We start from the raw sequence: 23958 nt of genomic DNA on the forward strand, positions 1-23958 counted from the left end.
GTCAAAAAGAAACAGACAGAAAATGGGGGTGTTCTAAAACTTTTGACCAGTAATATGCATTGGCATAAATATTAGTATACATCAGTATTTCTCACTGCTGGTGCTGCTGCCACCCTGCCCAGCACATTTTATTGGTTTGCATGCATTAGCACAGCACTGCAACTCTAAAAGGACTACTTAATGAACTGATTTATTGAATCAGGTGTGTTGTAAGAATCGAAAGCAATAAATCTGCAGGGCAGGGGTCTCCAGTACTAGAATTTAGAAAAGCTATATATATGGACTGCTTTTAGAACAAGCACTATGCTTGATGTTCATAAAGAATATGGTAAAAAAACGGACAAATCAAACAACAGGAACAAAGCAAATGATGACTTTCCACTTCTGAAAGCTTGAGAGCGTGTCAGTGCGTGTGGGGCTCTGGCTCATGCTCGCTCTGCTCTGAAGTGGACTTTTCTTCTTCGCTCTTTGAAGCCTGCCGGGCCCTTGACACCTGTGTGCTGAGACTTGGCGAGGCTTCGGCCGGAGATATGAGAGGAAGACCCAATTACCAGGCCTTAAATAGAGCTGCCACAGCAGGGTTTCCCCGGCAACACACACATTCCCCCGCCCCCTTTATCAGCCACACTCTACTTCTAAGCTGGAGGCTTCTCCATATGATATCAGCCTGTTGTCTCAACAAAGAGCAGCACATAACAGGCCCCTGGCGCTACGGCTGGGTGCAGCACTGCTGCGAAGACACCAGAGGATACGGCCCTTTAATGATGAACTTCACAGACAGAGAGAGACAGACGGATCAGAAGTTATCACACTGAAACGAGGGCTTTAAAGAAACTGACAGCGGCTCTATGACATCGAAGACTGTGATAAACTGTACAGTTCTGTGAAGGACCAATGTCGTACAGTTTTCTTCTTAAGCTGTCTGAAGGTAACTTTTTAAGTTTTGAGTGTAATGTAGTTATCAAGCTTTGGCATCATGCTACTGTATTTTCCACATTGGATTGAAATGAAGACTGAAGCCCAAATCCATTTCACTTTTGTGCCCATTCCCCTTGTTTTTGAGTAGAACTCTGTTCCAAGAGGACGAAGTGAAGTGCTCCCTCTAAGAATTGGGACGATCCTTTAAGCACCCGATACAGATATATAGCAGTGGATCACTAAAGTTCAGCAACATAGTTGCTAGTTAACTAGTTAACTTTAGGGCATCATATTTTTTCAGAAAGAGGGCAGGAGGTTCAGCAATTAATTACTTTTATCCTTTGCTTAATTTCTCTGTGAAAAAATGTTGGCAATATTATTGTGTATGATACAATATGGCACACCCCTAATAGGGAGCAGAAATGAGCTTTAAACAGCTTTTTTCTTTTATTTTTTTAGTTCCTCCTTGCCGTCTGTTGCACAATTTAATGTGGAACATGAAAGTTAGCTAGCTAGCTATTTTCGCAATAACGATACTCATACTCGAATGAAAAAAAAAACACTGAACACTGAATAAAAAAAAATATTTCAAGATAACACTTCTCAATAAAATAAAAATTAAGTTTTATTATTGCATATGATATGATATGGCACACATATCAGAGATATTTAAAAATAAAATAATTTTATCAGATTTGTAACAGAAGTAAATTATACAGAATTTCATTATAGTAATAATGCACTCCAATTATCTCCATATATCAATAATTAAAGTAAAATAAATGATACTGAACAGATATAATCTGTCTCTAGTAAATATATAAAGGGAAATGAGAACAGTGTGAATTTTTCTTTTGCTAAAAAGAGCAAAAAAGTAGAACCCTGATGTGATAATTAGGGGTGGGTAATATGGCACTAATATTGGCGATTATATTGCGTATAGTACGATATGGCACACCCATACTCAAGAGGTCAAGTGACGTGTGCACACCAGTTTATAGCCAATCGGCGTGGTTTCTTTGTTGGTATTTAAAGTCTCTTTCGATATATGCTATGCATGGGATTGACATCCACACAATCACACTACATGTTCAAATTGCAGGACAAGCAATCTCAGGGGCTATGTCAAATTATATAAAAAATGTGATTCTACATTTTTTTGCTGTTTAATATGATATATCTACCAGAAGCAGATTATATCTGCTAAATATGATTTATTTTACTCCAATTGTTGGATACACAGAGTGCATTAATAATGCATGGTCTATGATGGATCACCATCGATTTTTTAATGAATTCTGTATTCTTAATATTAATAAATATAATCGCAGAAAATCAAAATTGCAATCTCTGTTTTTGTTGTATCATGCATCAGTAGTGGTATTGAAATAGGAAATGATTGTGCTATGCTTTGCTCCTCAAACACTCCCCACTGTCCTCTCCACTGTCACTCTGAATGGAATACAATTTATAATAGCTTAAAAAGCTATGCAGTCTGTCATAGACATCAGATCATCTGTCTCAAGTGAATTCCTTTATGTGCACCGAATATTGTTGATATTGTTTGTGTATGAATAAACGCGTGTATGTGTGTGTGTGAGAGTGTGTGTGAGTGAACAGAGACTATACCCCTTTGGTACTGAGCATCTGTGTCTGGGTATCGATCCCACAGGCATGGATTAGATGATAAGTCTGAGCTGGAGAAGATGTCCCTTTGTGAGTGCCAGTTTGTGTGTAATAGAGAAAGTGTGCTCATAAGAGAAAGGGAGAGCGACAGAAATGAAGCCATGAAAGAAGGTAGAAAAATAATAATAAAAGGAACGAAAGACTGCAGAGACTGAGAGTCGGACAGTGATAAAAGAAAGAAGTGTGAGAGAAAGAAATGAAGAGAAGAGGTGAATAAAGAACGAGAGATTTAGAGAGACACAGAAAGAGTGGGCATATAACGCTGAAGATGCAAGGGCATTGCATCAATTACACTGTCTGTGCCAGCAGGTTCCACAGACAGTCCGCTCCTTCATCTCCGCTTTCACAGTGGGGAGCTCGTGCAAGTGTGTGTGTTCGTACACACGTGTGTGTGTGTAACTGCATTGCGGTGGGACACTGAGCCCCTCTCCACTCACTGAAGCTGTTTGTGCTTTGTCTTCATAAGGATATGATCAATACCCCTGCTTCATGCCTCACAACACACACATACACTCACACTCAAACTGTCTCAAACAGGGATACAAAACTGTGCCAAGCCCACAGAGACATAAGTAACATGTAGTTGTGTGAGTGTATTCTGCTCAGTCCGAATCAATGGCTCTTGAGGATCATTGTGGAGGAAATGTGCTACAATTTCCTTTCTAAACCACATCTGAGCCTCTGAGCACCTTTTATCTAGTGTTGAGACTTATGGCAAAACTGAAGTATCAGCTGATCTTTTTTGGTCAGATTTTAGGTTGGAAAGCTTTTGAATCAATAGAATTTAAGCCAAAAAATGAACGTTTTATATATTTTATGTTTTTCTTGTACAAATAGTATCTTAAAAAAGGAAAAAAAAACCTCTGTTTACAACCCTGTTATTACAGTTGCAAACTGTAACATGGAGGACTTGTTACAAAAAAATTGATAACTACTAATTCCTAGTGTTCATTTCTTTAACAAAAACTATGACAAAACATATTTGCTGACAACCTATTTTTATAAGGATAACAAGACAACTATATCTGCACACCATCTGCACAGAAAATGCTCGGTCACACTGTATCTGGTAATTTAGTGTCTATTATGGTTTTAAAGTTTAATAGCTAGCGGGTTTGTTGTGCTGGATATTATACTATAGTATAGAATATAAAACAGAATATAAGCTGCATAAACTGTGTAGCTTTATATAAAAGAGATCGATGGCTTTGCCATGTACACCCACAGCTAACCAGAGACTTTACTGTTAGTTGACTTGATTATAGTACATATAGCAGACTGAAAGCCAGTAATGTTAGTATGTATAATTTCTTGTTTGTATTTGTCTCACTATAGCTGCTTTAAAACATTTTAATGTTACATTTAAATGTTAAGAATTAAAATGTAACAAAACCTGAAGACTTCTGTTAAATATGATTAATGATAATGAATTTCACACAAATCAATAGGATGAAAGACCCAGTCGTCATATTTGCAGCTGAGTTGATAGCCCTTTTAAAAGTGTGTTAAGAAGTAATTATGGGTTAATCAATATAAGCCATTCAATGTATAAACAAATATAATATATTTATACCAGTTTATTCATTTAAACCTGCAAAGCAATTATCAACATGGATGGCCATGTAGTAAAGCTGATAGGAGGAGATTTATTCTAGCTTCAATACTAAGACTAAGTGCGAAGGCTGACGTACCTCCAACCGCTTCATCTTTTTCTCCATTGTGGTACGGTCCAGGGCTTCCTTGCTTTCGCTGACGGTTCTAAACTCCGCTGCTGCTACGCTCTGCCACACAGAGAAGGTCCTGAGGGTGCTCTGAGCCTCCGCAATGCTCATGATTTCCTCTTGGAGCTGTTTGACAGTCTCCTGCGTGTCAGAGCATTAAGCAGAAAATGATTCTGGTATTACACAAATACATTTTACATAAGCAAACAGTTCTGTGCCAACTGAGAATAGCTAATTTCAATTTCTGTTTTACATTAAGGCCTCTGGCGCAGCAAAGACAGACTGAGAGACTGTAATTCAGCACTTTTTTCACATTATTTCTCCATATTTTAAACTCACTATTCACGGGGCAGTTATTTAAGAGATTTGTTTTTTGTTGATTTTTCATTTCTTTCAGTCATGGCTCATAAAGCACTTCACACTGAAATCCAGATGCCCTGGCACGCGACTCCAATTAAGACTTATGCTGAGCACAAACACACACACACACACACACACCTATCAGAAAAGAGGTAACAGCTCTCCACTGTGGTGCATGTGGCAGCCTGTCGTTTCTCTGTGAATAATTACACACTCCTCTAATGCGCAAGGTGGGTGGATGGGTGTGAGCGAAGTGTGTTAGAGAGTGAGGTGTTACAGCAGGTGTAAAAATCAATCCCACTGTTGCCACGGCAGCGGCAGCGGCAGGAGCGGATGCAGGAGTGAAAGAATGGCTTCTTTATTGTTTAATTACCTGCTTAAGCTTGACATGTTGGACAGACATTGATTTTGCCCTGTTTTTTTCCATCTTTTTGTCTTCCCAGAGGGAGACGGGGGGATAAAGAGGGGCTATTCTGCCAGGTTGGATAAGTTCCAGACTTTAGACAGCTGAGAAATTACACTCATCAGTCTACAGTGGCGGCAGAACCTGTAGTTAGAAGGGACTGTCCCTATACCAGAGGTTTTAATCTGACTCAGATACAGAGGTGTATTCACATTTACATCATTTGGCTGGCGTTCTTATCCAGGGCAACTTACATATGAATCTTGTTACACAGGGAGGCAAATGTAGCGTTAGTTAGGAGTCTTGCCCATGAACTCTTATTGGTGTGAGAAGGTGTGTTCACTGAGCCAGGTAATCAAAACGCCTGTTAGCCATGGAAAAGGCAGTGTTACCCACTACGCTACTCCAGGTATAGGACCATCATTCTAAATAGAAATGAATAAACACCTTTTTTCCAACCAAGTTTGAGTACAAGTACATGTATTTTTGCACTCCCCAATACCAATACTGTTACCTACTTGGACCTACTTAGAATAAAGCAAGCAGAGGCGTAATGTAACAGTGCAGTTGTTAGTGTAAAGTAGTGCACTGCAACAGCTAATTTGTTTTTTAGTTTGAGTTTTGTCATAACAGAGTCACATTATATTAACATTTTTTCCTACTTTTCCAAACAAGTATATTTGAAAGAAATTAAGAAATTATGCTTAAAAAAATGAGATTGTTTTACTCTATGGATGTATGTTAATTTCTCCAGCTTCATCATGTGACATCAGGACAACAGGAGCATATTGGGTGACACTTTTAGGAAAATACAGGAGGTTAATGACAGGGGTGGAAGAGGGGGGCCAAGCGAGCAGTGTTTTGAAGTAAGTTCCACTTGGGATATTTTTTTAACAGCGTTTTTTCCTGCCTATGGATATGAACATCCACTCTGAGATCTGTGGGCACCATTGAACTGAGCGTTGGAGTGGGGTAAGAAACAAGCCGCAAGTCCCTCCAGAGCTCCAGAGCTTCTCACTGGCGGTTAGCACAGATTGTTGACCAGCTAGAGTTTAGACAGTTGCATTCTCTCTCGCTCTCTCTCTCTTACTCACTTGCTCACTCATGCCATCTCATTTGCTATGGCTCTTGGACTGAATATATATAATTGAGACTTGAGTGATAAAGTTGTCTGTTTGTTAGCACAGCAATGTCCAATAGGTGTCGGATGTTGTTAAGGGGCCCTCTTTAGAGAGAACGAGTACATTAACATAGTATTGGACCCAATACTGTATATAAGCATTCATTTATCCCTAGTTCTAAATAACAAATATATCTCATATATCTTCAGCACTGTGGAAACACCAATAATCTGATCACTGATTAAGCCTAGTGTTGGCACTGACTAATGCAGTGTCAATTTGGAAACACTATAGTAATTGTCTCATTGTCTGTGTTTGACCTTAATATAAGTTTGGTGAATTAAAAATAAAAACTTATATATTTATATTCATTTATTTACATAAGAAACTAATTTCTTAATTGTGACATCCCAAGCAACCACGTGTGAAAACCTTTAGATGGTGTGAAGCGCAATGTTGAGGAATTACAATTATGTAATATACCATTAAAATGACAGCTACAGATACAGTCAGTAAGTTGTAGTGGAATTGTATTAAATCACACTTTATGAACAGCTGTGGGTCAATAATACTGATCTGTAAAATGACCAGTAAGCATTAAAGAGTTTAAATGCTCTTTACTGACCTGTATGCGCAGTAGCACTGCATGGTAGCGTGCAGTCAGCTGAGTGACCCTGGTGCTGACCCTGGCGCTGACATGGGCGTCCTCCACAATTTGCTGTGCTAGAGCACTGAGACCCTCCATCTCTGACTGCTTCTGTCCAGCTTCCATCTGCCATTGCTAAAGAAGAAAATAAAAAATAAGATAAGAGGTCATGAAGACAAATAGCAGAATGCCACATTTTAGAGAATAAATTCCAGAACTAAAATCCCACACTCCACTATAGGATCACCTGCCAAAATCACTCAGCCATAGTAGAGAAGTCTCGCTCACCAGCAGCTGCTGCAGCTGTGTGTCCTTTGTAGTGGAATCTGAGCGCCTGTGGCTCCTCAGCCTCACTTTGCGCTCAATGTCTTCCACCCACTGGTCCAAGCTCTGGTAGCAGCTCTCTAGCTGCTGGAGTCTGCTGAGGGTCTGCTCTACCTGGGTCTTTGTGTCCCTCATCCTCTCCTGATACTCCTGCCACTCTCTCTGTGCGGTCTCCAGAGCCCGCTCCTCAATCTGCGGGACGCCCCAGGGCACGACCTGCTCACGACTGGCCAGCGCAGACTTCAGTAGGGTTAGACCTTGTGAACAACTTGACTGCAGCGTCTGGAAGAGAAACATACAAATGCATATATTTAATACATTTTGATGCATTCATTGATTATCGCCACGCTAAGGTCAACTTCCTTTATTTATGGTGCAGATTTATCTGGAAGTATACAACAGAGTATGCTGGATTATAAATAAAGTTTAAACTTATTCTTAAATACAACTTCTTTGGTGTGAATGCTACAGTTACTGTTACATGTAAATCAGTCCTGTCGTCCACATTTTACATTCAGTCAGATGTTTTGGTTTTGACAAAACAGCTTGATAAAAATGCTACCATAACTACAAACAAAATGCTGTCCCGGTATATATTACCAGTGTTTTTTGAGGTTTTTATCTTTCACTTTATACAAACTCACACTAAAGAAACCTAAACCCCTTGTTAACTTACACACCAAGGTTCATGTCTTTGTTACATTGTATATATTTTGTTCGGTTAGTTTTTTGAGCTCTGCAAGTTGCTTTGCTAGGTGTTGTAATGAATTCTTGCTCTCTGTCAGATTCCTTTTATTTCTGTTTATAAATAAGGGTTAATCTACTGCTACGGTAAAAAATGAATTTTCAGTCTAAGCGTTTGTGTCCATACTACTACACGAAGGGGAGATAGATCTTGGTACATCATCTGTTTTTTTAAAGACTGACTCAACTTCTTGTAATTGATCTGAAATTTCGTCTAGAAGTGAACCAGTCTACTGAACCGGACCTAAGAAAATGTATTTTGGTCAGACCAAACTCTGGTCCCTTAGCCTGAAGCGTAGTTGCTGACCCTTTCACACCTGCTACTTTGGTTTGGATTTTATTTTTTTTACTATAATCAATAACTTTACTACAATTAATACTAATCAAGTTAATATGGTATGAGTAAATGCATTATGAATAAGAGTGTGATACTATGGTAGGCAACATGGCTTGACAGAATGCTTGCCCCACTGACCAAGTGGTCAGCTAAAAGGTGTTGTCATGTTACGCGCACTTTGAGGTGCACATCCAGGTATCCAGTCTCAGTCATTTCCTTTTCCCATTGCAAACGAACGCGCCAATATGTAGCATCTTAGGGGGTACTTAACAGGACCCAAACTAAAAAGTCCAAAATCTGGACCAAAAAGGCAGGTGTGAAAGCATCCTAAGATAAAATGGTCAGAACAATGCATAAGACAGGACTTTCAACCACCCTGTACCAATCATAACCAATACCAATATCCAGTAAAAAAGACAGAACAAGAACAATACCAGTCTCTCAAATCGGATCCGATCACATGAAACTCTAGAGACTGCTACAGAGCCTTACATCTGTTCTCAATTGTTCTCAAAATAAAAAAAGCCTGTTGAAGACTCTTCCTCTGAATTCTTTTGATGAAAGCTATGTGTAAAGGCAACATGCCAAAGAGGACATTACTACCCACAGTGGACAGTGCAGTGGCTGGTAATGATTAAGACCAGTCGACTTTGGCAATGCAGGAAATCCCACATGCATATGTTGCAAGTTAGGGCAATATTCTTTAAGTTTTATAGTACGTGCCAAATTTTATAGAAACCACATTATTAATTAATGTCTTATACTAATATGTGTCGCATGACATGTGGGTTGTCAGTGTCTTCTTACTTCCAACTCTTTCAGAGTCTTCTCCAGAGTGTCCACATCTCCATCTAGAGGAGAAAGAAGAGCCAGACTGCTTTGCTCTTGTTCCAGCCAGTCCTCAAACATGTGGAGTCCCCGCTGGTATTCCTGGTGGACCAATACCAGCTCTTCTGCCTTGCTGACTGCAGCCTGTAGAACCAAAGGGACTGGTTTTAGCTTTGTGAATATTTCATCAAAATTAAACCATGTGTTCACATTAAAGCTGGTCACATCTTATAAATGATTCCCATTTATTTCTGACATACTAAAACATTGATCTGTCACTATTGTGTGCTGTAAGACATTGTTTCCTTTTCCTTTTGTTCAAATATGTTTACCTTGGCTTTGGCCTTGACGGCTTCATATCGCTCATTGAGTTTGTGTACTTCCTGTTGGGTGGCTGAGTGCTCCGTCATGTTGGAGCCCTTTGTGGCGATTGTGTCCAGAGGGCTGGAGCGACTCAATACTTCCTCATAAAGCAGCTGTACAAAGAAGAACAAAAATTATTTTCAGAGGTTGCTTTTAAGCTGTTATTCTGGTTGTTTGTTCAGAGTTCATGACAATAAACAAACAATCTAAAATAATTGAAACTAAATCAAACAAAGATTTTCAGAAGCAGTTCTCTCTAAATGACAAAACCTTGATTTATTGAGTTATTGACCACAAAGAAACAATATAATGCACCTTAGCCTTTCGCAAGTTGGCAGTTTTGTCCCTCATCTCGGTGTAGTGTTTATCTGAGCTCCCCAAACTCTCCTCCACTCGCTCCAACCAGCCCTCAAACTGGCTCACGTCTTCCTGATAGCTGGTCCAGTGGGACAAGGCACCTTCCAACTGGCTGCAGGTGCAACACAGAGATAGAAGTTTGTTAAGCTAAAACTATTCTCTCTCTCCCTTACAAATGACACGGATGCATTTCTAATTCCTAGGAAATCCATGATGCTCTTTCCATATGAAACAGCATCCCTACAGTGCAGCATTTCAACCTAGTACAGTTTCCCCAATGCATTCCCCCGTATTGATTACCTAAATTACCCCCAAATTACCACCCAATTACCCACAAACAATACCATCTACAGGGTCTTTAACCCAGGAAATCAAGCTTCATAGAGACAAGGCAACTAAAGAGAACATTTTGGGTGCTAAATTGATTCTCTCTCTGATTAAAGGGTTTATCACATAGATATAAATCATTTGTAGATGGTTTTATACATGGTGGCACTATTGTTACGAATATAATAAGGCTTTCTCAGTATCATACCGAATCCCTTTTTAGAGTAAATTGTATAATCATAGCAAATTATTGACTATAAAAAAGCTAAAAAAAAAAAGCTAATGAAAACCAGACCTTTTGCACTGAATGGTTCCTGAGAAGAGTAAATCCCAAGAATCTTTAAGGTCCTGAATCTGTTTGCGCACCACAGGTACTCCCTCCGCAGACGTGTTCCTCTGGACCGCTTCTCCTCTGGTGATGAGCATCTTCAGCTGAATCTCTCTCTCCTGACGAGCCGTTAACAGATCCTGCAACATTATTTCAGTAATGTTAAACCCTTCATCTTAAAATCACCCATGACTGGATCACGACTATGACCCTTCATACAAAGCAAGGTTCTTTATACTTATCTTGTCCAGTATCCTACAGTGATTTCCCACTACACCCGTTACTTAACAGACAACATAATCCAGAGTGTCTATGAGTCGTGAAGTCACCAAAACATGCTGGACACAAACTGAAGTCTGAATGATGAACACCATACAGCATCTACAGTTTCCCTGGGTGAGCATATGGTTAATGTATTATTTTCTGAAGAACAGAAGTCTTTGAAGTACCTCCAGATGGCCCATTCTGGTGACCAGCATGCTCTTATCGGCTGTGGTGGACCGGCATGTCTCAAGGATCTTCTGTGCCTCTGAAACCCAGCTCTGAAGCTCCTGTAAACCCTGGGAGAAGAGCTGGTGTTCCCCCACTACACGCTCTATCCTTGACACTTTCTCCTGTAGGGGCCAGATTTTGAAAAAAAGCAAATCAACAGAAATTCATCTGCCTTATATGTAATCATTTCAGCAGGAATATGATGAATAGAGCAATGCAGCTCCTACAGTATGAGGTCTTTCAGAGGTTTAAGATTAATAAATACATGCGACTGAATGAAATCACTTTTCATTTCTTTGCTCCAGTCAGCAGACAGCACTTGAGCAGCAATATTAAATACATTTTCTTTACAAAGAAGCAGAATCTATGACGTCTGAAGAGGGTGGACAGGTTGGCGAGTGAAGTGCTTTCCTCTGTTTAGAATGTCATTAATCACACAGGATGTCCATCAGAAGCAGGAAACCTAACCTAACCTTCCTAATGTCACTTCTATTCAGTGGTAGGAGTACATTATGTTGTGGAAAAATAAATTTATGAAGCATAAGGGCTGAATCCTGCAAAGATCAATCGCTTTGTTGCCACAATGTGGGTTTCTACACATGTTAAGCTGGATATAGCAGGATGCAAGGGACATCAAAGTTTAAATTGCCTGTACCGGTAGAACTTGCATAAAAGAACTTGACTGGAATTAAGAAAATAAAAATATTTATCCATACAGTGTCAGTTTAGTCTCAGCAATAGCATTATCCTTATTGGATACAAACCAATGTACCATGTTTATACTGTTGTATAACAATAAATGACCAATTTTATGGCTGTGTAATTGGAAAAAACAGGTAATCTGATATACAGCTCTGTAAAAAAATAGAATCTGAATCAGTTTGTGTCAGAGCTGTATAATACAATAAAATACAATAACAACATTTTACAATACTGTGCTACATTGCAATACTGTGAGCAGAATCATTTGAAAAAAACTTGTATTTGCTAAATGCCAACTTTGTAGTAGGAAAAAAAAATACCTTTCAATGAAAATCAATATAAACATATTTTTAAGTGTTTTTAAGTCTTTTTGGAGCATAAAATGAAATATCATGTAATGAATTATGTAAAAAGTATGGTAAGAGTTAAGATTCAGACAGCAACAATATGCATGAAATCTGAATAAATTAAAAGAGTTGGACCTGAAGACTGCTATCTAGTGGTAGAGTTTAAACACAACACAAATTGAACCACTGTGTTTACAATACTAGCAAACATAATATCAATATTTTCTATATTGGCAACACAGTGAGGCAGCCTGCATGGCAGTGTGGTGACATGAACAGGTGGGTACACAGAAGTTAAATAGGTTACCTTAGTCCGGTTGCTGAGGGCCAGGTAGCGTGCTGCTAGCTGGCAGACCCGGTGCACAAATCCCTTCCCAGCAGCCTGACCCTCCCACAGGCTATGAGCTCTCTCCCTCAGCCCTCCCAGCTCTGGCTCCCTACAGCACATCTCCTCCAGCACGGACTGAGGGCACGAGGGGAAGAGGGCAAGCAGGCAGGAGTAAAGAACAAAAAAAAAGGAGAGAAGAGGGCCCATGCCATGAGAACACTCAGACACATACAAATGACACCAGAATCCAACATGAGATAAATCAAACCTAGCATCCAAGACAAAAAATACAGGACGAGCAATTACAGAAAGTGCTCAACAAGCATCTTTCCAGCCCTTTAGATAACAAAAAAACAACAGATGAAATCAGTTGTTTAACAGATAATGCTTATGACCATAACATCCATTAGGGATGCACTCTATAAAGGGATTAAGAGAAGGAGAGTGGAAGAGAGGGAGAGGCAGAAAGGGTAGAGGGAGGATTATCGTTAAGAGGGCTGCTGGACACGCCATCTAGATGCGCTGCAGGAAGCGTAATTACCAACAGAGCAGACAAAAAGACCTGGCAAGGCAATGAAGTATGAATACACACAGAAAAGACACAGGAACAATGAAATGCTCTTCTACACGAGTTATCTATCTTGGGGGTAGGAGTCCTTTTATTAGAACTGTTATCATGCCCATTGAAGACTGATGGAGGCGAGGCTCTCAGAGACCACAATTAATTACATTTCAGCCTAATCCTCCACTGCGGAAAAATCCTGAGTCAGCATAACCAACAGTGAGTGACTGGCTGAGGTAATTTCATTATCTCACGCAGAGGCTAACTTTATTGAACCATCTGAATGAAACATAGCGTGCTCATATCTCACTTCAGTTCAAGTGATCATTTTATTAATTGCACAGTACAGAGAGTAAAGCACGTTTCATCTCTAATAAAATTACAAATCATTTAAATTATATTCAATTATAATGCCAAAGATGAATCTTAATCTTTGGCACTACCATTTAAGAGTTTAAAATCAATAGTTATTCTTGTTAATAATAATTATTATAACAGCTTTGATACTCTGATGTCTGTGGAAATACAAGATTAAAAAGGAGCAAAATGTATGTAAGACATTGTAACCAGTCAGCAGTGTTGGGTACATTAGTTAAACACAAACTGGTAATAATTATAAAAGAATAAAGGATAAATATCATAATATTAAACCACAAATCTATTAAATCTATTACTATTGCTTATGGTAAAAATCGAACAGAAAGGGGCATTTTCAGAAGGATTCCTTTTTTTCTCAACATTAAATGAAAGCTAAAAAAATGCCAGTTGAGATCTTCATTTATTTGTGTGTATATATTGACTTCTGGAAATTAATTTTACTCTTTTTTATATTCTAAAAGGATGATTAATTAATTAGTTTAATTTATAAAGGAATTTTTTTATGGAAGGACACATGTTTATTATGAAAATACAAGATAAGAAACTAACATCAAAAGTAAAAATAGCATGTGAACTAAAGGAAAATATATTCATATATTAGTAATATTACAGTACTTTACACATATATGACTCAGGTTATACAGCGTTACACAGTTTTCATTAACAATTTTCTGCCTGGTTAAACCAAAATTGCAGTTTCTGGCAGTTTCTGATGTTCAACAATGCTACTTATACAATGCTATTCTCCCCATTTCAGTCAGTAAATTATTTTGAAGTTGGTATTTTATCAGTTTTGCTACATAATATTGCTTTGAAACATAAATTCCAAACTATTAAAGTAATACAATTTTTTTTAATTTGTATATTTACACGAAAAATGACATTACTACAGGATAGATTTATCACAGCTACATCTATTCTCTAAATCAACTAGTGACAGAGGAAGTCTGGTTAATATATTGGAATAAAATCAGCAGATAACGGTGGTGTAACTGTTACAGTGGGGAAATGGTGAGACGTAAGCCCCTGTTTGGCTGAGCTCAGTACCTGTAGTTTGCACAGCTCCAGTCTCTTGGCAGGAAGGTCATGTAGGCGAGTGCTGCTATCTTGCACTGTGATCTCTGTTCTGTTTAACCAGTCCTGAAGAGGCTGCAGGCTTTCCTCAAACGCCTGCATGCGAGACTGCAGACCCTGAACATAAACACAAACAAGGAGGCGTCTTACACACACACTCACACACTCTGAGGCTGCACATCTGTGTTACAGTAGGCACATCTCTGTGCATTGTTCTTTTACTGGCATTGTGTCTGCACACAGAACATCTTTTCATCCTGTGGTGATGACAGACCAGATGCTTTGATGTCTGTGGCAATACAAGATTAAAAAAGAAGCAGAGAAGAAAATGTAATGCTAAGTGACTGTAATGGGTGTTGCTAGGTACTATAATGTTCCAAGAGGTTGCCATGGTGTTGCGAAGTGGTTGGTATGGTACCTGCTATGGTATTGCTAGATGGTAGAGTAACAATTAATACAATGTGTGAGTAACAATGCAGCACAACACAAAATCTGTGGTATTGTATTTAAGGCCTGTTTGTAAAGACACCATGCTGCTACTCGCAACACTCTTTACAACCGCAACACTTTTAAAGGTGACCTCAGTAATCAGCACCAGCCTATTAATGAAGTAATGAATATTAATGATCCGTTCTTCACACCTGTTTGTGCCACAACAAAATGGTACATGCGTAAAAAATAGTGTCATACTAAAAATAATCAGAATATTCTGCTGGAATGCACTGCAAAAAATGTCATCTTATTTTTATAATAATCAATCCACACACTAAATAAAAAAAAAGTAAAATGAAAAAAAAAGTAAAAATGATTTATCACCATCAACTATGATTATCTGCTGTGATTTCAGTGTTAGACTAGTAATGATAATTATTGTGTTTTTTTTAAATGCATAGATACTATATATATATATATATATATATATATATATATATATATATATATATATATATATATATAGATATATGTGTGTGTGTCATTATCAATCCTATCAGTCACACAGCTATAATGCACTTTATTGGCACAGTCCGTATGCTCAGTATTAACGGCCTGATTTCTTGATTTTGCCTAATAAACAATGTAATCCTTAAAACAGTAATCCTCACAAAGGAATAACAGTAATCTGCTTATACATATTTTCACAGATATACTATGCTGATTAGAAGCACTTGTTTTTTGTAATCCGATTACGTAATCCAGATTATATGTAGTCCATGACTACCCAGCACTGCTTGTAACACAAGCAAATGCTAGGTGAGCTCAGTCCTACCTGTAGTATGGCCTCTCTCTGCTGCAGGTTGTCCATCAGGCTCCTCCAGTCATCGCTGGCAGCACTGGTCTTGGCCCTGACCGCCTCCACCCGGTCAGCCTGCACCACGGCGCTGAGCTGCTCCCCGTGGGCCAGTACTGCGTCTAATCTGGCCTGGCCCTGCTCCCTGTCACTCATGAACTCCTGTGGCACACAACGGGTGAAACGTCACTCACACAGACACCGGCAGACGAACACAAATCAGAGGCCACTCAGTCCGATGAGTCACGGCCAGACACTGACAGCCCCCCAGCAGGGATCTCCCACCATCTGTGAAGCGCAAGCAGACCGCCTCTCCTTCCACACAGCCCCCCCGTTCTCCGCTCAAACGGTATAGACGCAGTTGAGCATGAGCTAAAGCCTGTCTGCTGCCATATTGCTAGCTGAGGCAGTTCAGTCAGGCAGAAACATTGTTCCACATTCAGGATGTAGACAACAGTAAATAAAAAATGAGCAGCCTGCATTTCTCTCATTCTTTCTTTCATAATCTGCCTCGCTTCGCACACTCTCCTCGGTTCTCGGTTCTTGTTTTCTGTCACTTTCGTCGCTGCTGTAGTTCAACAGTTTAGAATCACCATTATTTAGTTATGTAAAGTCGGTTTTAAAGCAGATATATGTATAAGCTGCTAACTGTGTCATTACAATCACAAAAAAGCTGTAAAGTAATAGTTTAGATGCATGTAGAATAACAAATGGGGCTGCAGTTAATTCCACCATCACTATGAGGGCGCTATAACACAGAAAGATCTATAACATTGAGGGCCATATTGTGCACCCTGTGCAATGCATGCTCATTGCTATCTTACACCCCCTTAACTATTAGCATCTGAGTTTATGAATATATCTACAAATGATGGTAGAAGTAAGGTGTGTTCAGGTAAATATGACATGTTTCTATATTGGCAGCAAAAAACACAGGTGCGCCACTGACTGATTAAAAGCGATGCAGGAGTACACCCTTTCTCCTTACACACTCTTAAATGAGCTGCTGGTGCACATTCACATCGTGAACGCACAGGATTGTTAATTCTGTTGAGACACGCAAAGTGTCACGCTGTTAAGATATTAACGCGCCAGGCACCTGGCTCTTAAAGGGAATGATATCTGGTACACTGATTGGTTTATTTCACATTACGCCCAAAACACACCCATGATAACTTAAGAGAATTAGAATATGCATTTTTTGTGCTACTATTTAAAGCGATTTAACATTTAAAACAAACTCTGTGCTTTTCTGGTACTGCTCTAATGCTCTAACCAAGACATAATAGCCCAAAATAAGCCACATACTTGGTTTCTGCTAGGCAGAGTATATTACACTGCGCTGTTACATCCCAACACATTGACTAGAACACAAGAACTGAATAAAACATCATTACACACCTAAATACACATTATGCTGTCTATTCTTTCTAGACACTGAATGCTACTAAATTATACTAATAGAGTTACCTAAAAGTACTTCTAAACTGATGAATAATTAGTGTTGTGCTATCCCCCTCTGTCTTGTGCAAGCTAATGTGCATTTCATTCAAGCAGACAAAGATAATTCCCATGCACTTTCACCAGCACGCTCCCAGCTCCTCTGCCGGCCTAATTGAGGCCATAAATAGCCCTGTCTGGCGTGTCCTTGGCTATTTGGCGGGTTCATAAAGTGGCCCGTGGGACCTGGGGAAAGGCCTCACTTTGTCAAAGCCTGGCCTGTCTTTCCTGACACTGACAGAGGTAACCTACTGTGGCCAGTCTGGCCTTTAGCCAAGAGCCTGCAGCATTTGAGGCAGCCGCTCTGCCCTCACCTGAATCCTCTGGAGGGCGGCGGAGGCCTCCTGAATGCTGTGTGGTGAGTCGAAGCACTTGGCGGTGGAGATGTTGGCGTTGACCAGCCACTGACGGAAGTCCCGCAGCGAGGAGCGGAAACGCTGCTCCAGGAGCTTCTCCTTGTTTTGACATTCTCTGGAGGCCCGCAGACTGAGACTGAGGGAGCGAGAGATAAAAAAAAAGAGAGAGAGAGTGAGGGAATGTGAGAGAGGGAAAGGCACAGACAGTAGAGAAGTAGAGAGAATATAAAATATAAAGAGATGAAGAGATCAGGGATGCCAGAGTGTTTGTTGGGGTAAGAGAAAATGAATGATAGAAAAGGATGAGAGAAAGGAGAGGAAGATAAAGAGAAATGAATTAGAGATGGGAAAAAGTGTAAATGTGAGAATGTGAGAGTACAGGAGAGACTATGTGAGAGGAGGATGAATAAGAGAAACAGAAAACAGGGAGAAAGAGAGGGTGTGGGGTGAGATGAGAAAGAAAAGGTAGAAAGGAAAAGGTAGACAGGATGGAAACATGAAAAGAAGGATAAAAAAAGAGTGTATGCTTTTTGTGTAAGATAATTTGAGAATGATAAAGACAGAGAGAAGGAAACAAATAAAAAAACAAGATTATTTGAGAGCATGAGGTAGAGAGAAAGAAAAGATGAGATAGAAAGGGAAGTGCAGGGAAGATAGAGAAACAGTGAGGGGGAGGACAGACAAAAAGAAGAATGGAAGAGATAGAAAAACACAAAATATAATGAAGTGTTAAAAGAAATGTGTGTGTGTGTGTGTGTGTGTGCGTGTGTGAAAGAAAGAAAGAGCATGGGAGTAAAGAAAAGGAAAGAGACAAAGAGAGAGAGGGAAAGAGTGTAAGTGAGACAGATAGTGTATAAGTGAGGGAGAGGGAGAGAAAGGAAAAGAGAGAGTGCATAAGCGAGGGAGAGAGAGAATGAAAGAGTGAGCGTTTGTGTGTGATAGAAAGAAAGAGAAAGAAAAAGATAATGTGTGAGAGAGGGAACAAGTGAGAGAGAGAAAGAGAGAGAGAGAGAAAGAGTGAGTGACTAAGAAAGAGAGACAAAGATCAAAAGAGATGAAGAAAGAGTGAGTGTGTGTGACAAATAGAAAAAGAGAGATAAAGAGAGAGTATGTGTGAGAGAGAAATAAAAAGAGAGTGTGTGTATGATAGAGAGAGAGAAAGAGAGAGAGGGGGTTTGTGTGTGAGATTGAGTGAGAGAGAGAGAGAGAGAGAGAGAGAGAGAGAGAGAGAGAGTGTCTGAGGTTTGATACTGCAAGGTGTGCAGACATCTGTTTCAATGACAGGCTCTCTCATAGGAAGCGCATGGGCATCAAAAAAAGTGAAAACACTGCAAAACACACAAAACACAAACATGCGCACATATACACACACACTTACACAGCTACACCCACACACACACATTCACAGACATATACACACACACACACATGCACGCTCAGGAATTCTGATGAGGCCATAGAGGGCAGTGCAGTGGAGGTGCAGTGTTTTTTTTTCCTGGCTGTGATAAATAAATAAACGAATAAATGAAAGTATGCTAATGAAGACTGAACCCATAATGTGACAGACAGGGGCAGAGGCACTGAGACCTGATGTAACACTACTGTATAAAAAAGACAAACCAAATACTGATAGAATACCTATTAATTACAATCATGTTCATGTTTACACTCTATATAAGCACTACAGTCTCACACACCTCCGGCTTCTTTACGAGACACATGAGAGAAGAGCGATACAGCCCGAATCATTTTAATTGCCTTTCTGTGAACCGCAAAGCACTCAAGCGTAAAGGTGTAAAGAGCCTTCCATATCACACACACACACACATATACTCACACATACACACACACACACACACACTCGCACTCACACCTTTCCCTTTAATCAAGGTTCACAGGCTGGGAATGGACTGGAACAACGGAAAACATGTGGAGCATGTGTGTTTGTAGGTCAGTGTGCCTAACCACTTACCACTGAGTCCCTAAGTTTCAGATAAAGATTAGTTTTAGGAAAATGTGTGATATATAAATGTGTTTTATTAACAATTAACCCTTTCCAGTGCTATCCTGAAGATAGACCAATATTTCCAGTTCCTATCCAGCACCTACTTTATCTTAGTTTATCTAATCAGTTCTTCATTAAGATAAATCAGGTGAGCTGATACAGTGACAAGTTCACAAACAATCAACAACCAGACCTGTGCTTATCTCACTGTCCTCTTCTAATGCTGTCCTAATCATTTTTTTTTTTTTTTTTAGCTGTGGTCTTCTAACCATACCCTTGTATCTAAGCTTTTGTACCTGTATTATAACTGTCCTCTTTAAGGAGGGCTCTGCTGACTGTGTTCCATTGACTGTGCTCTTCCATCTGTGTTCTTTTTTTACAGGGCTCTTCTCACTGTGCTCTTAAGTCTACCCTCTTCTAACAAGGCTCTTCAGTTTTCTTCTAACTGTGCTCTTAAAACTATCCTCCTCTAACCAGGCTCTTTTTTTTTGTAACTGCGCTGTCTAATTGTGCCCTTCTAACTGTGCTCTTTTAACTGGGCTCTTAACCAGGTTCCTCTGTTTTCTTCTAACCATGCTATTTTAACAGGGCTCTTCTAACTGGGCTCTTAAAATTATCCTCCTCTAACCAGGCTCTTCTGTTTTTTTTTTCTAACTGTGATGTCTAATTGTGCTCTTCTAACTTCTAACTGGGCTCTTAACCAGGCTCTTCTAACCATGCAATTTTAACTGGGCTCTTTTCGCTGTGCTCTTAAATCTATCTTCCTCTAAGCAGGCTCTTCTGTTTTCTTTTAACTGTGCCCTTCTAACAGTGCTCTTTTAACTTGGCTCTTAAAACTATCTTCTTTTTACCAGGCTCTTGCTATTTTAATTGGGCTCTTCTAACTGGGCTCTTAAAACTATCCTACTCTAAGCAGGATTTTTTTTTTCTATCCATGCTCTTATAACCATTCTATTTTACCTGTGCTCTTCTAACTGGGCTCTTAAAACTATCCTCTTCTAAGCAGACTCTTCTGTTTTCTTCTAACCGTGCTCCTCTAACCGTGTTATTTTAACTGGGCTCTTCTAAATGGGGTCTTCTAACTGGGCTCTTAAAACTATCCTCCTCTAAGCAGGCTTTTTTTTTTTTTAACTTATCCTTCTCTAACCAGACTCTTCTGTTTTCGTCTAACTGTGTTACCACCAATATACATAACAATAATAACTGCTGCCTAAGAATAACTTGATTTTAAATCATTAGTAGATACTAAAAGGATGTATTTAACAAATCGATCGACCTGATCATATTCCTTTATCAACATGAGGTCCCACTTGCTGGATCGAGCTGATCAAGTTGGTGGTTTATCTAACTGCATTAAAAACAAGGTTTGAATAAAACCAAGATGCCCTATGATCAGACCTGCTTTTATTCACATAGATGGAGCTTTTAACACCTTTAACATAAGCGTAAACAGAATGTGTTTTCTTTGTCTTTGTACAGTTACAAGTTTTTGAAAGGCTAAAATGGCACAACTTTAAAGTCCAGCAAGATGCTTGTTAAAATCAAAAGCTGTAGTAACCAACAACACTTGATCAATGAAGACTGTAATTAAAGATTTCATTCAGAACCAAGTCATTCAGTCAACCAGTGTTGATGATTTTACACTGTCTACACTTACGCACATATGAACTTAATGAGCTAAATGTCTGATACTGCACGTAACAGAATTGCATTCGTGGACCAATAGAAATACTTCACACTGACCTGGAACAAAATCGTTTTACATTGACTTTCATTGAAAATTAAGAAGGTTTTTACCTTCTACTACTATTCTACTAAGTTGAGATTTCTGACATGCAAGTTTTTGGTCCAACCATGACTTTAAAATTGAAGACACATATGTTTGTGTGTGTGTGTCTCACCTGTTGTGTAGTTTGATAAGAGCACTGACACGCTCTGATTGAGGGCCCAGATCAGTAGAGAATCCACACAGCTCATTGAGCCGAGCCTTCAGCTTCTCCTCCATTACTTCAGCCGCTTGCAGGCCTTCCAGAACACCCTGACACCCACACATACAAACACACACACACACACACACATAAAACAGAAATGAAGATCAGCATGAAGCACAAGATTGAAGCATTAAAAATTCAATTTGGTTTCTCTGCACCATGATACCACAACTGACACACACACCAAAACACACACACCAAAACACACACAGCTCCATTCAGCCTTCTGGGACTCAGCTTCCACAAAAGCGTCTCTGTTCTTCAGGGAGTGGAGTAAGCAACGCAGGAAAGAGTGCCGAGCTCCTTCTCTCGTCCACCAGCATGCCTGAGATTCTGCACAGCCGCTCTCTCACGCCTCTCCCTCCCTCCCTCTCTCCCTCCTTCCCTATCTTGCTCCCTCTCCCTCCCTCTGGCTCTCCTGCACACTCGCTCCAGAAGGAAAAATGAGCTCTTCCCACTGCAGAACACTTCCCGTGACAAGCCTGCCTGTTTGCTCGCCTGCGTCCACCAGCCTCACTCTCTCCTCCTCTTCCTTCTCTCTCTCCTCCCTCTCTCGTACTTCATCAGCTGCTATACTCCCCTCTCTCTCTCTCTCTCTCTCTCTCTCTCTCTCTTTCTCCCCCGCCTCCTGTTTTACACACATGCACAGCTCCCTCCCTCCTCTCCCTCCCTCCTCTCCCTCTCTCTCCCTCTCTCTGGGATTCAGCTGTCAGATGTTGAAGAGCTTGAGCTGCGTAAACGAGCGTCTAACACAAACAAGTCTGGACACCGGAAACATGGGCTGAGAAAAAATAAGAGAGAGAGAGAGAGAGAAAAGAGAGAGAGGGGGAGAGGGAGAGATAGCAAGAACATACAGGAGGCGAAGGACTTGTGAAAACGATCCTGTTCAAGGAAAAAAAATGAAAAGCAGAAGCTTGGAATGCCATCCGCTGTCCTCAAACATCTTCACTGCTTGTTTTAATCATCTGGACAGCCTCATGCAGAGGAGGCTAACATCAACATGCTAGGCTTAAAGAGCCCATATACATTTTGTCCATGTTATAATTTTACTTATGATTGTACCACATATCTGTGGAAATAATGTATTTTACTTGGTCACATGACACCAACATGTATTAGCTGTCTTTTATGACTACATCTGTTTCTACCTGTTTCTATCTACACTGTAAATAAAAAATACAGTGAGTCCAAGAAGTATTTGATCCCTTGCTGATTTTCTTTGTTTGCCCACTAATAAAGACACTATCCTTCTGCACTTTTAATGGTAGATATATTCTAACATGGAGAGACAGAATATCAAGACAAAAATCCAGAATATAATTTTAAAGAATATATTTTAAGTAATTTGTATTTCAATGAGGAAAATAAGTATTTGATCCCTCTTGCCAAACACACTCAATACTTAGTGGCAAAGCCTTTGTTTGCAAGCACAGCGGTGAGACGTTTGTTGTAGTTAACCACAAGTTTAGCACACACACCAGGGGGAATTTTGGCCCACTCTTCTTTGCAGATCCTCTCTAAATCATGAAGGTTGGTGGGCTGTCGCTTGGCAACTCTGACCTTCAGCTCCCTCCATAGATTTTCGATCGGATTGAGGTCTGGCGACTGGCTGGGCCACTCCATGACCTTAATGTGATTTTTCTTGAGCCAATCCTTTGCTGTATGTTTAGGGTCGTTATCATGTTGGAAGACCCAACCACGGCCCATTTTCAGATCCCTGGCAGAGGGGAGGAGGTTGTCCCTCAGGATTGTGCGGTACATGGCTCCATCCATCTTCCCAGTGATGCGGTGAAGTAGCCCTGTACCCTTGGCAGAGAAACACCCCCAAAACATTATGCTTCCACCTCCATGCTTGACGGTGGGCACATTGTTCTTGGGGTCATAGGCAGCATTTTTCTTCCTCCACACATGGCGGGTGGAGTTGAGGCCAAAAAGTTCAATTTTGGTCTCGTCTGACCACAAAACCTTCTCCCAATAACTTGGTTCATCTTTCAAATGATCATTGGCATACTTGAGGCGCGCCTCCACATGTGCTCTCTTCAGCAGGGGTACCTTTCGGGCACTGCAGGATGTGAATCCATTGTTGCGCAAAGTGTTGCCAATTGTTTCCTTGCAAACTGTGGTCCCAGCTGCCTTCAGGTCATTTGCTAACTCCTGCCGAGTGGTTGCAGGACGATTTCTGACCGTTCTCAGCATCATTGCCACCCCACGAGGCGAAATCTTCTTTGGAGCACCGGGCCGAGGTCTGTTGATTGTCATGTTATACTCGTTAAACTTTCTGATAATTGCACCAATAGTTGTTACTTTCACATCCAACACCTTACTAATCTTTTTGTAGCCCATTCCAGCTTTGTGAAGGTCAACAATTCTGACTCTGAGGTCCTGTGACAGCTCTTTGGTTTTACCCATGTTGGAGACTTGAAATCTGTGTGATCTGTCTGATTCTGTGGACAGGTGTTTTTCACACAAGTG

General features: G+C 40.1%; 1 protein-coding gene across 7 annotated transcripts in view; it reads right to left on the reverse strand.

Moving 5' to 3' along the window:
- The window catches only part of syne1a (spectrin repeat containing, nuclear envelope 1a), a 243527-nt gene that overhangs the window by 92919 nt on the left and 126650 nt on the right, over positions 1–23958 (reverse strand). For 6 of the 7 annotated variants that reach the window (XM_022663102.2, XM_022663116.2, XM_022663113.2 and 3 more), the window contains 13 exons: positions 21397–21533; positions 17449–17626; positions 15614–15796; positions 14320–14463; positions 12312–12467; positions 10913–11077; positions 10431–10603; positions 9767–9920; positions 9421–9564; positions 9068–9232; positions 7144–7461; positions 6835–6990; positions 4296–4466 (listed from right to left, as the gene is read on the reverse strand). In XM_022663102.2, the coding sequence (XP_022518823.2) occupies positions 4296–4466; positions 6835–6990; positions 7144–7461; positions 9068–9232; positions 9421–9564; positions 9767–9920; positions 10431–10603; positions 10913–11077; positions 12312–12467; positions 14320–14463; positions 15614–15796; positions 17449–17626; positions 21397–21533 (2244 nt within the window). Of the gene's footprint in view, positions 1–4295; positions 4467–6834; positions 6991–7143; positions 7462–9067; positions 9233–9420; positions 9565–9766; positions 9921–10430; positions 10604–10912; positions 11078–12311; positions 12468–14319; positions 14464–15613; positions 15797–17448; positions 17627–21396; positions 21534–21684; positions 21840–23958 lie in introns of those variants that run through there. The other variant, XM_022663118.2, reaches the window with a different exon arrangement.

The sequence above is a fragment of the Astyanax mexicanus genome, chromosome 1 (genome assembly GCF_023375975.1).
Source record: "Astyanax mexicanus isolate ESR-SI-001 chromosome 1, AstMex3_surface, whole genome shotgun sequence".
NCBI classification, from domain to species: Eukaryota; Metazoa; Chordata; class Actinopteri; order Characiformes; family Acestrorhamphidae; genus Astyanax; species Astyanax mexicanus.